At 49.4% G+C, this 13,158-nt stretch overlaps 1 protein-coding gene across 1 annotated transcript in view; it reads right to left on the bottom strand.

Moving 5' to 3' along the window:
* CCDC92B (coiled-coil domain containing 92B) overlaps positions 1–9,137 on the bottom strand; it is a 41,653-nt gene extending 32,516 nt beyond the window's left edge. The window contains exons 1-2 of the mRNA XM_084822915.1: positions 8,718–9,137; positions 4,531–4,684 (exon numbers count right to left, since the gene is read on the bottom strand). Coding sequence (XP_084679041.1) covers positions 4,531–4,684; positions 8,718–8,780 — 217 coding nt within the window. The 5' untranslated portion in view covers positions 8,781–9,137. The remainder of the gene's footprint in view (positions 1–4,530; positions 4,685–8,717) is intronic.
* Positions 9,138–13,158: the final 4,021 nt, after the last annotated feature.

Here is a 13,158-nt window from a genome sequence, read left to right on the forward strand (position 1 = left end):
GTCAACACGCCCCCCCTTTCTTGGATGCAGCAAAGGATTGTCAGATTAACAAAATGCCTGTAGATTCTTTTTTTTTTCTGCCCTCCCCAGCCCCCCACCTCCCAAGCCTCCCAGTTAAGATGGTGTTAATCATGCATCCTGGCATCTATGTCTTAAAAGGGATTGCATTTAAACCAAATTCAGCCAAGAGTGCTGGGTTTGGGCTTGGCTGTGTTTGTCACACAAAAGAAACAAAGCAAATCCCCTTGTTTTTATTCACAGTGCACACAAGAGGGGAACCTGTTGGAGAACTGATACCGAACTTGGCCTAGGGTGCTTGGCCAACCGTTCTTTGACATCTTTCTAGGATAATGCTTTTATCCACATCTATGGGGCAGCCACACTTGGGATACTGCACAAAAAAGTGGTCACTGCACCTCCAAAAGGACATTGTAGAACTGGAAAAGGTGCAGAAAAGGGCAGCCAAAATTATCAAGGGGCTGGAGCATCTCCCCATGGGGGATTTTCCCTTTAAAGACCACATTTATTTCTTTTGTCAGATATGACCTCATCCTTCCTGCAAGAAGCTGAGAATCATGGGAGTTGGAAGGACCCTCAAAGGTCCTGTAGTCCAACCCCAGCCAATATAGGAATTCCACAGCTACATCAACCCTGATAGGTAGTCATCCAGCCCAGTGGAGGCTGGTGACTCTGATGGCACTGGGGCAGTGAATCCGCTCTGGGTTTTAGTCAGAACCAGTCAGAACTCTAACCTTCACACCTTGGATAGCTCCTTTAGAGTTCTGACTGATTCTGACTGAAACCCAGAGTGGATTCACCGTCCCACTGGCTTTTATTTTATTTTATTAAAAAATGTCTTGGTCGCCTTTCAGGGCAGAAGCCCTCCCAAGGCGGCTGACAGCAATAAAATACATAAAAACAGTTAGAATATTAAAAGCGATAAAAACATAAACACAATAAAAGTCAACGATAAAACCAGCAACAATGATAATGGACATCAGCCACCAGCCTCTGCTTAAAAGCCTCTAACACAGGAGAGTCCACCACCCTCCAAGGTGGTCAGTTCCACCTGGGGACTGGCTGCCCTTCGTCCTGCAGGGGCTGCCTCCAACTTTGTCTCTCGTCTTTGCTATCTGATAGCGCTTTTGTGGCTTTTTTTAATGCCTTCCTGCTGAATGCATAGATGGCTCTTGCCTGCTGCTTCCTGGTCACCAGTTGGGGGGTGGGGGAGAAAGGGACCATGTTGCTATACCACTCTCTAAGACAGGGCTGGGCAACTTTGGTGGGTTGGGGGACTGCATTGGCACCCCCGGAACCCACTACAGGCTGCACCCTCTCCTGCCACTGCCAGAAATGGCTGCACCATTGCTGGACATGGAGCTGTTGGGCGGGCCGAGAGGAGTGCAATTCTGCTGGGACAAAAGCTGAGCTCTCCATGTGCTTCCCAGCACAATGGCTGTTTCTGCAAAGAAACAGGCCACTCTTCCCCCCAGCATGCCAAAAGGGCTGTTTGGCAGGCTGGGTGCAATGCAACTCTGCTGCGAAACAAGGCCCCATTCACCGCCCATCCTGTTTCCCAGCCCAATTGCTGGAAATCATAGAATCATAGAATAATACGGTTGGAAGGGGCCTACAAGGCCATCGAGTCCAACCCCTAGCTCAATGCAGGAATCCAAGTCAGACAATCCCTGACAGATGGCCAGCCTCATCTTGAATGCCTCCAGTGTGGGAAAGCCCACCACCTCCCTAGGTGATGGGTTCCATTGTCATATTGCTTTAACAGTCAGGAATTTTTTTCTGACATTCGGCTGGAATCTGGCTTCCTGTCACTTGAGCCCATGATTCTGTGTCCTGCACTATGGGATGATCAAGAAGAGATCCTGGCCTTCCTCTCTGGGACAACCTTTCAGGTACTTGAACAGCACTATCCTATCTCCCCTCAGTCTTCTCTTCTCAAGGCTAAACATGCCCAGTTCTTTCAGTCTCTCTTCACAGGGCTTTGTTTCCAGTCCCCTGATCATCTTTGTTGCCCTCCTCTGAACCCTCTCCAGTTTGTCTGCATCCTTCTTAAAATGTGGTGCCCAGAATTGGGCACAGTACTCCAGATGAGGCCTACCCAGTGCTGAGTAGAGGGGAACTAGTACTTCCCAGGATTTGGAAGCGATGCTTCTATTAATGCAGCCCCAAATAGCATTCGCCTTTTTGCAGCCGCATCCCATTGTTGGCTCATATTCAGCTTGTGATCTACAACCATTCCAAGATCCTTCTCGCTTATAGTATTGTTGAAATCTGGTAGTGTGGCGGCCACAGCAGTGGCAGAATACCCTGTGGGGGCCACAAAGCACCCATGGGGGGCGCATGCGCCCTATGTATTTATTTGTTTAAGACATTTGTATCCCACCCTATGTCATTAAGATCTCAGCATGGCACAGAGATAAAACCAATTTAACAGTATAAAACAATAAATAATTTAAACAGCGAACATATTAAACATACAACAAGCTAATACCAATTAATATCTAAAACAATAAAACAGTTACAACAGGCTGCGACTTTGGGGAATGCATTTAGCCCTCAAAGGCTTTGGTAAAAAGCCATGTTTTTACTTGGCGCTGAAATGAAACCAATGGCTGCACCAGTTGGGCCTCCAAGGGGAGGGCATTCCACAACTGGGGGGCCACAGCAGAGAAGGCCAGCATGGTGTAGTGGCTAGAGTGTTGGACTGGGAGTGGGGAGATCTGGGTTCTAGTTCCCACTCAGCCCTGGAAGCTCACTGGGTGACTTTAGGCCAGTCGCAGACTCTCAGCCCAACCTACCTCACAGGGTTGTTGTTGTGAGGACAAAATGGAGAGGAGGAGGATTATGTACGCCGCCTTCGGCTCCTTAAGGAGGAAAAAAGGCGGGATATAAATGTAATAAAATAAATAAATAAATAAATAAATAAATAAATAATAAATAAATAAATAAGAAACAACCAATAGGTGGCGGCGGCGGCTTCTTCTTCTTCTTCTAAATGAATTTGGCTGTTGAAGTGAAGGAGGTCTGGGGGAAATCCAGGACTGGATTCTTGTGTGAAAGGACTGTGACCTCAGTTCTGGTACTGACAACATATTCCTGGGCTCAGTACATGCTCAGAGGCACCCCGTCCACCCACCCAAGCTACTATTTTGCACTGGGCTCCTCAGAGTTCTGATGGACCTTGGGATTCTAGTTACAGCTGTGGACAAATGGCCTCTCAAAATTCTCCAGCCTATTTGTGGGCAGAGAAATTGCAGGGGACATTTCATCGAATTTCTCCTAAGGGAGGAGAAATTCTCGAACAGCTTCTCACACATAGAGCTCAGGATTGGCAGGGGTTGTAGCACAGCTTCTTTGTTTTTTCCTCAGGGCTTTTGGTTTCTTGCACTGCTCCTGCAAGCGGCAACAGCATCGGCTATATAGAGGTTTCCAGTGTGCGGATGCAGAGTTTCGAATTTCTTTTGGCGGTGTTTTCGAGCTTACCTAACCCCTGTGAAGTGGCCGAGGGTGCTGTGTGTGTGTGTGTTTTCTCTCTGTATTGCGCATCTTTTCATTGCTCTGTAGTCTCCCAGCAACCTGCATTTCCTGAACTGGAAAAGTCCCATGCGAGGAATTGCCTCGTGATGTCTTCCTCATGATGGCTTTAATTAAAGTGCAAGAAGCCCGGGAAGTACTAGTTCCCCTCTACTCAGCACTGGGTAGGCCTCATCTGGAATACTGTGCCCAGTTCTGGGCACCACATTTTAAGAAGGATGCAGACAAACTGGAGAGGGTTCAGAGGAGGGCAACGAAGATGATCAGGGGACTAGGAACAAAGCCCTATGAGGAGAGACTGAAAGAACTGGCCATGTTTAGCCTGGAGAAGAGAAGGCTGAGGGGAGATATGATAGCGTTCTCCAAGTACCTGAAAGGTTGTCCCAGAGAGGAAGACCAGGATCTCTTCTGGATCATCCCAGAGTGCAGGGCACAGAATAATGGGCTCAAGTAACAAGAAGCCAGATTACAGCCGAACATCAGGAAAAACTTCCTGACTGTTAGAGCAATATGACAGTGGAAGCAATTACCTAGGGAGGTTGTGGGCTCTCCCACACTGGAGGCATTCAAGACGAGGCTGGACAGCCATCTGTCAGGGATGCTCTGACTTGGATTCCTGCATTGAGCAGGGGGTTGGACTCGATGGCCTTGTAGGCCCCTTCCAACCCTACTATTCTAAGATTCTAAGCTGAGGAGGCTACAGGCTTCCACAGAGAGGACTGTACAATGAAAGACAGGACACTTGTCCTCACTCCTCAACCACCTTGTAAGTAAGGTAAGCACAAGGACCCCAAGCCCAACCCATGAGATTTTCTTTGACATTTCCCCTCCTTTGAATTTCTTCTCAAAAGCCATTTATCTTCTTTCAAACTGAATGAGAATGGTGGAAAAAATGTGGGAGACATTTTCAGCACAGCGCTATTTCTAGTAAAACAAAATTACCCCCTCCCCCGCACTCCGGAGCCACCTGGGACTCACCTGTGCAGCGCTTCTGTAAGCGGAGGATTTCCAGGTGCAAGTCATGGAGGAGTTCCATCTGCTCCTTCTTGAGGAAAGCGATGTGTCTCTGCACGCTCTGGATCTGGTGCTCCAGGGACAAAGTCTCCATTGCAACACGGTTCACAGTCTGAGCCTAGAGGGAACACGAGGTTACGTGAGCTTCCGGCGCTGCAGGAGTGGCACGTAGAACAGGTGGAGTTGAACCGCTTTCAGCCTGAGAGCTGAAGTCCATTTCCTGAAAGCTCTTGGGGGCCACATTCTAGCGGTGGGTGGGGCTGAAGCAGTGCAGGCTGGTGTCTCCGATGTCAGTGGGGTGGCGAATCCACTCCGGGTTTCAGCCAGAAAACGCCATCTCTGTTAACTCTCAGGGGTCTGTGTCCCTATTTTGCCATGTGTGTGCCTGGTCAATGACTGCCCCTATTTGGGAATTTGGGGGATGTTAATGTTTGGGGGAGAGTTGCTGTCTCCCTCAATGCGCTACCCTCCAGATTCCTTGGATCACAATGCCTAGCATTCCTGACCTTTGGCCACGCTGACTGGGGCTGATAGAAGTTGAAGTCTGGAACATCTGGAGGGCCTACTGGGCCTGCACCCCAGAACTCTTGCTAATCGGGGTGGGAAGCTGGATTGTAGCTGAAGTCAGTGGATAGCTTTGCACCCGTCATGCCCCAACTGGAGGGGCCCTCCTCAGAGGAGGAACTAGAGGCCCCGGAAGCCCAGGGCGCCCCAGACCAGGGACTGCCCCCAGACCCACAGGAGCCTGAACCCTCGGGGGGAGTGGCTGAGGGCCATCCCGGTCAGGAGAGAGGGACTCTGCCTCTGAGGCAGAGGCTGAGCCAACCCTGATCCCCGGTAGCGTCATCGCCTCAAGCGACAGGCTAGCGGGGCTCCTCTGAGAAGGAGTGCTTGCCTCCTGAAGAGGTCTCCTCAGGAGAAAGGGAGGCTTTGGAATGGGAGCTCTGACTGCTGCAGCTGAACAGTGTAATCCTATATAGTTGACCTAGGAGATAAGTCCCAGTGAGTTCAGCTAGACGTACTCTAGACTACTAGTAATAATGTCATTATTTAGCTATAACAAAATAACAGGTTTAAGGAAAATCATTATATATATATATCACAAATATATAACACATTTTAATATACAAACTAATATTTCATACACAGTTTAAAACAACAGATTAGCATACAGACATCAGAACAGCCCTGCTGGATCAGACCACGGTCCGTCTAGTCCAGCATTCTGTTCACACATTCTGTTCACACAACCAGCTGCCCACAGGAAACCCACAAGCAGGAGAGGAGTGCAACAGCACCCTCCCACCCATGTTCCCCAGCAACTGGTGCACATGGGCATACTGCCTCTGATACTGGAGGCAGTCCAACAGTTTATCATACATACATAATTGAAACACTGATCCCCCCTGTCCCCCAAAGGCTATACAAATATACATTGCCTCTATCCCAAATGTGTTTCAACCAAATTGGTCCTCATCCGTGGGAAAAATATATAAACAATAATTACAGCCCTGGTAACAACAATCTTTTCATGATGTTAAATTTCTGCTTGGGAGCTGTAAAGCAAAATGCACAAATTTAGAGATTCCTAAACGTAGTATGGTCAAAACGTGTTTGGAGGTAGAGGCATTGTACATTTTGTATAGCCTTTTTTTGGAAATCAGTATTGCAACTATGTATGAATGATAAACTGTTGGACTGCTAACCTATTGTTTTAAACTCTCTATGAAATATTAGTTTTTATATTGAATTTGTTATATATTTGTTGCATATTTTATATACATAATTTTCCTTAAACCAATTTTGTTTTGGTGTTTGTGATGGGTTAAGGATGGAACCATTTTGCTGGTGATTATTTAGCTGTAAGCCATAACAAAAATAGAAGGGGCATTCAGTGTTGAACAATAAATTTAGCTCGCAATTACCTGGCTGCCAACGCAAATAAGGAAACATGCAAGGTAGCATAATATTCATTACCTAACAACAGAAAATATACAAATTCACTAGGTGTAACAAAATTCTTCCTGAGCCTAAACTCAGACAAATATTTTTCATGTGGATCCTTATGAAGAGGAGACTGGGTAAAATATGGATTGGATGAAAAGCCATATAAAAAAGTACTTTAAATAAATAAAGAACACACTGAATCATAGAATAGTAGGGTTGGGAGGGGCCTATAAGACCATCGAGTCCAACCCCCTGCTCAGTGCAGGAATCCAAGTCAGAGCATCCCTGGCAGATGGCTGTCCAGCCTTGTCTTGAATGCCTCCGGTGTGGGAGAGCCCACCACCTCCTTAGGGAATGGGTTCCACTGTCGTATTGCTCTAACAGTCAGGACGTTTTTCCTGATGTTCAGCTGGAATCTGGCTTCCTGTTACTTGAGCCCATGATTCCAGGATGCACTCTGGGATGATCCAGAAGAGTTCTTGGCCTTCCTCTCTGTGACAACCTTTCAAGGACTTGAAGAGCTCTATCCCATCTCCCCTCAGTCTTCTCTTCTCAAGGCTAAACAGGCCCAGTTCTTTCAGTCTCTCCTCACAGGGCTCTGTTTCCAGTCCCCTGATCATCTTTGTTGCCCTCCTCTGAAACTTTTCCAGTTTGTCTGCATCCTTCTTAAAGTGATTTGTACATGTTGTGCACCATTCTGAAATCCGATTCAGCGAAGGGCAACATTAAAAAAACAACAACTGTAACCTTTTAAGGCACCATCCTGTGCATGTTTAGAGAGAGAAAAAGCCTACAACTCCCAGCATCCCACAGCCAGCGTTGCTGGCTTTTTCTCTGACTAAACACGCACAGGATTGCAGCTTTAAATACATAATAAATAAACTGCACCACAGAAATCCAACATTTGCTCTTGGGATTCAGCATTCAAGGCTTTCGGCTTTCAGTGCCTTTAGGGCTGCCGAAGAAAGCTTACACGCCACCCAGAGCTGACAGGACTTTCGGTCAGGGCAGACCAATGATCTGCCTTGATCTGAAATAAAACAGCTGCCTTATACAGGAGGTGATCCCGATGCCTCGTGATGCAGTTTTCATCAGTGCCTTCTGGCTAAGCCGCTCCTGTTCTTGATGGATCAGTTCCAGAGGGGGCAGAGCCGGGTTGGTCTGTCGTAGCAAACGCAACAGGGGGCCTTACGGTGGGAGTTTAAAGACGATGAGGCTCATCCTGACATCAGTTTCTGTGGTCCTCACTTCCGTAACGTTGTTGCCCAACCAAGGCAACCCAACAGAACCTCTCCCCTGATGTCTGCCTTCTCAGCAGAAGAACCGTCTTGAGCACTAATCTCCCACTGGAGCTCAACAGTGCGTGCAGCTGAACAGACAAAGCTGCTGTATCCCAAATCAGACACCCGTGGTTCCCTCTAACCCAGTAAGGTTCTGACAGTACCTCTCCAAAGTCGCGAGGCAGGGTCCCCCCCCCGCCTCTGCTCCCCAGGACTCTTCTGGGTGAAGATGGGGAATTGAGCCTGGGACCCCGGGTGTACAAAGTGTGCACTTTACCCCTGAGGCAGCACCTCTCCCCTTCTCTGCCTTGTTTCACAAGCGAGTGTGAAGACCCCGGAAGCTGAATCTTTTCCTTCTGTGCAACCGGAGAAGAGAAGACCTGTGGGCCTGCACTAAGGGAACTGAGAAACTGACTCACTGCTGGCCTGTTTCTGCCTGGGGCAGTTGGCTCGGGGCGTATGCAGAGTGCATTTCCTTATCCAGCACATATCCACAGAGCCCACCCACTCTAATTTGGGATTTAGAAGCAGCCTAAGGATACTGCTCTAGGCTTGCCCGAGCACCAGCTCCTGCCTTTGTAGAAATCAAATGATAGGATTCTGTAATTCTGTGCGGCGGATGGCTTGCGTCGGCAGGGGGCTGGACTAGATGACCTTTACGGAACCCTTCCAACTCCGTGACTCTAAGACAGGGCTCTTGAGACAAGAGGCACCGTTTCCAGGCAGCTCCGTCTCCTGCGCCTCCTCACCTCCGAACCAAACAAAAACCCGAACGGAAGCACCATCCTTTTGCAGAAAACTCAGTGGGGAACACCAGCGGCGGGCGAACGTCACCGGCGCTCCATCCCCGTCTTCCTGGGGGTCTCCCCCCGCTGCCGCCCCCTCCCCCGCCCTGCCCATCTCCCCTTTCCCTTTGCCTCTCACCTGGGCAAGACGAGGAGGTGGCGACCGCGGCAGGAGGTTCTGATGGGCGCAACTGGGCGTCATCAATGGAGGGAGCTGGCAGGACAGGCAAGGGCGAACAGGCTGGGTCTTCCCAAGCCCCCGGGCCCTTCCACGTCGACCCCCTCCTCAGATCTGCTGAGGGAGCTGGGGGGAGGGGGAAGACCCCCTCCTCCCTCCACTGGCCCCCTTGCTGGCTGCCCTTCTCCTCCTCTTCCCGTCTCCTTCGAAGCCTCCTGGCGCAGCGGGCGCAAGGGCGCGCCGGAGCTCTCCGCGGCTCCACGCTGGCTCTGCAGGGGCTGCTCAGACCTCTTCCTGGCAAAGATGGGCCGGTGGCGCGGGGGGCGAGAGGGCTCCGCGGCAGGAGGCCCGGAGGAGAGGCAGGTGCCCCGGGCAGGCGGCGAGAGAGCCGAGGCGTAAACAGAGGATAACGTGACCGGAACTGCTGAGATCAGCCAGGGCTGCTTTCGGCAGCGGCGGGAGGAGGAGGGGGCGCGAGGGATGGCTGCCTGCGCTCGGCAACATCCAGCCGATGAAATCACCTCTCGGGGGGGGGGGGGGCTCCCTGGGGCTTTGGCCCGGGCTTTGGAGGCTGCGGATTCAGCGCAGGGCTTGATGGGGGGGGTGATGGAGATGGGGCGGGGAGGACCCGAGGACTAGATTTCTACCAGACCTCCTCCGCTCCCCCAGCAAATCTCTGAATTTCCAAAGCTGGTTGCAGCTGGAAAGGAATGGGGAGGAAGCCGGGGAATGGGGTGGTTGGGGGGGGGGAGGGAGGGAGAAAAAAGAAATCAGCGAGGCTGGTGGCTCCGATGTCAGCGGGGAATCTGCTCCGGGTTTCAGTCGGAACCAGTCAGGACTCTAAAGCAGCGCTCCAAGGTGCAGAGTTAGAGTTCTGTCTGACTGGTTCTGGCGGAAACCCGGGACGGATTGGCCTCCCCACCGACTTTGGAGCCACCAGCCTCCACCGGGGGCCATCGCGTAGGACTTTGGGGCTGTGGTCGAGGGACCCACTCAGCACAATGAACAGCAGGGCTGCCTTGCTACACGGCAAAGCAAGTGAAGTGTCCGGCTTACTGTTCGAAGGGCAGCCCACCCCCATAAGACCGTTTGATTTGAAGCAAGTGAAGCGATGCACAATATCATCTGAAGAGTCCGTCCCGCCACTTCCATCAGACAATTCAGTTTGAAACTGCCTTACTGGAAGGCTAGGCCTGGTAGGTTCTGCTGTGCCACACTTCTTTCCAGTGGGATTTATTTATTTATTTATTTATTAAATTTATTAATCGCCCATCTGGCTGGTCACCCAGCCACTCTGGGTGATGTACAACAATAAGAACAATTTAAAACAATACAATTCTACATTTAAAAACATCATATTTCTAAAAATACCCTAACCCACCCCAAATGCCTGCCTGAACAACCACATTTTTAATGCATGGCGGAAGCTCATTAAAGCTGGATGGACTGAAATTCAGCCGGGGTGAAAGAGTCATTTGCCCAGATGGGGATGGGTGTAGAACTTGTTTGAAAGCTTGGCTGGCTTTTGGACATCGCAAAGTTCGGGAGCAGGGCTCTGCTGGGAAACGAGGTGCACGTTCCCTGTGTCTCTGGCTTCCCGGTAGAACCACTCTTCTGCAGAGAAACAGGGCACGCAAGGATCGCACACTCTGTTTCCCTGCAAAATCGCTCTCCCAACAGGCCACCAAATATGCTCCCCTTGTATCCTGTCTCCCAGAAGAATAGCTGGGATCTCATTGGCATGAACACTTCCTGTGGCAGTGGCAGGGAAGACAGTGGCCCTGGCTGAGTGGTCAATGCGGCCCCCAAAACCCTGAGGTTACCTACCCCTGATTCAAAGTATGAAAACTGAAATCTACAAGTGGGAGCTGCAACAAAAACTTGCAGCATGGAGTACTGCTGTTCAGGATTCCAGTTGCTCCATTCCTCTCCCTGTTTTTCTGTTTCCCCGGTCCCCAACAGCCAGTCCCCATTCTGTGGCCACTGAACACACTCAGTCCTCATTGGGTTGTACAATATTGTGTCTACTCCTGCAAATCTTAGGATCTCCCCAAGCCTGCTGATAACTCTCTTTAATGCATGGATGGTGCCCTTTTTTTGCCTATATAAGCAACAACACTCACAGCCTGGACACTGGAAATAGAGGGAATTATATTGCTAAGGAAATGATGCCTGCAGTGACACCCTATCCATCTTCATAAAAAAACACCCCACCCTTAGAGAAAATGGCTTCAATAGAACTATAGTAGGGAGGGAATGTAAAATTGGGAAGGAGCTCCCCCCCCCCAAATTAACCTCATTGTGTCCTATACGATAAGGAAAACAAATTGTACAAATTTGTTCATCTATCGGGTGCTGTGATAACAAAAGAGAATCTGGGACAGGCTATTCCTTGAATTTCAGTCATTTTGCCAAAAGACCTGGTTTGGAGTCCAAGTTTCAAATTAAGAAACAAAATGTAATCATTTGGCACTTACATGCCTCTTTTTCTTCATCTGCGGGGCACATCTGATATAACCGCAAGATGGAAAAAGTGCCCATGTGATCAATATTGATGGCTGGCATGCTGTTCCTGGAGGAGAGAAGATGCCAGACATGAAGGGAGATATATATCAACATTTTGTAAAAAATAAAGTTGCAAGACTTTGAATAACACAGAAATGAAGGACGGGGTGTAACTTGAAAGCTTACGTCAAGAACAGCCGATCCCCAACAACACCGCAATATCTGAAAAATATCTGTAAAACAAATTCTAGAGTTAGGTTGCTATCCTAGACATACTTACCTCAGAGTAAATCCCATTGAAGTTATTGGAACTTACTTCTGAGTAGACAAGCATAAGATTGCACTGTTGGTTATGGCAAATGTTAATCTGTTATAGCAAACCCAACAAACCACAGTGGTGTGGTGTTTAGGGTGTTAGACTAGGCCCTGGAAGACACAAGTTTGAGTCACCCGCTCAGCCTCGAAGCTAACTGGGTTGCCGGGGGACAGTCACCCTCTTGCAATGTAAACTATCTCACAGAGTTTTTGTGAGGGTAAGATGGGTGGTTGTTACAGAAGAGAAGCATTTATTTATTTTAAGCATTTTTACCCTGCTCTTCAGAGGAAAAGGTTCCTAGGGCAGCATGCCTATATGACCCATAGAAAAAGACACTCCTTGCTCACGGGCTTATGATCGAACAGACATGACACAAAAGGAAAAGGGGATGGGGAGGGTAGAGGAAAAAAGCAGATGGGTGGGATAAGAACGTAATACACAGAACGAAGGGTCTGGTGGCACTCTGATGGCCAACGGATTTATAGTGGCAGAAGCTTCCATGACCACTTCACCAAATGCAAGGATAGGTAGACTAGCAGAGACAGCAGCATCTCACAAGGGAGCAATGAGCTGTCCAAAGTCCTGAAAGCGCCCCCCCGCCCCACCCCGCCCCGCCCCGCCCCACTAAGCCGTCCTTCTGCCTGCACTCTGTCAGACCTTGGCAAAGCCTCCCTGGCTGCACGTACTTATATACAAGCATCACCCATCACTTCCTGCTTTCATATGTACAGCGTAGTGAGTCGCTTGGAAGCAGTCCAGGGCGTCAATCATGCTCAGAAGAAATCATATTAGCAAAGCCCCAGCTTCCAACCTGGGTGGGGTATGTTGATCGCCGCCATTAAGCTACTTCAAAATCAAATCTGAAGAGCCTGGTGGGCACCTCTTCATCTTGCAGTAGATCCACTCTGCTGGGCAGCAACACTTGAGAATGGGAAATGGAGGGGGGGGGGCGATAGTAACACAAACTTTGGCTTCTCCCTCAACCCCACACCCCAAGATCCCACAACTGGGGTGCCACAAGAGAAACGGCCCTCTTTTTAATGGCCACCCACCTCACTTCCTTTGACAGGGGCTCCTGGAAAGGCCAGAGTTCAGCAGGACTGCTGAAGCTGATCTTAGGGTCCAGGCTGGTTCATAGGGGAGGAGATGATCCTTCAGGTACCCTAGCCCCAAGCCGTTTAGGGCTCCAAATGTTTAAAACCAGCACTTTGAATTGGGTCCGGACAGTGCAGATGGAAAATCTGTACGCCATCCTGAGATCTTAATAATATAGGTGAGGATAAAAATGTTTTAAATACATACATACATAAAAGTACTGGCATAATATGATCACCTTGGCCAGTCCCTGTTAACAATCTCATGGCCCTGTTTTGGAACAGCTATAATTTCTGGATGGTTTTCAAAGGCAGCCCCACGTATAATGCACTGCAGTAATCCAGATGAAAGGTTACCAGAGCATGGGGAACTGTAGCTAGGTTATCTCTGTCCAGATAAGGATGTAGTTGGCCTAAGCTGATATAAGGTGTTCCGTGACACTGAGTCTACCTATGCCTTGAGTGACAGTTCTGGATCCAACAGCAC

This window comes from Heloderma suspectum, chromosome 16, assembly GCF_057233095.1.
Source record: "Heloderma suspectum isolate Gila_16-S chromosome 16, 16-S_ref, whole genome shotgun sequence".
NCBI lineage: Eukaryota > Metazoa > Chordata > Lepidosauria > Squamata > Helodermatidae > Heloderma > Heloderma suspectum.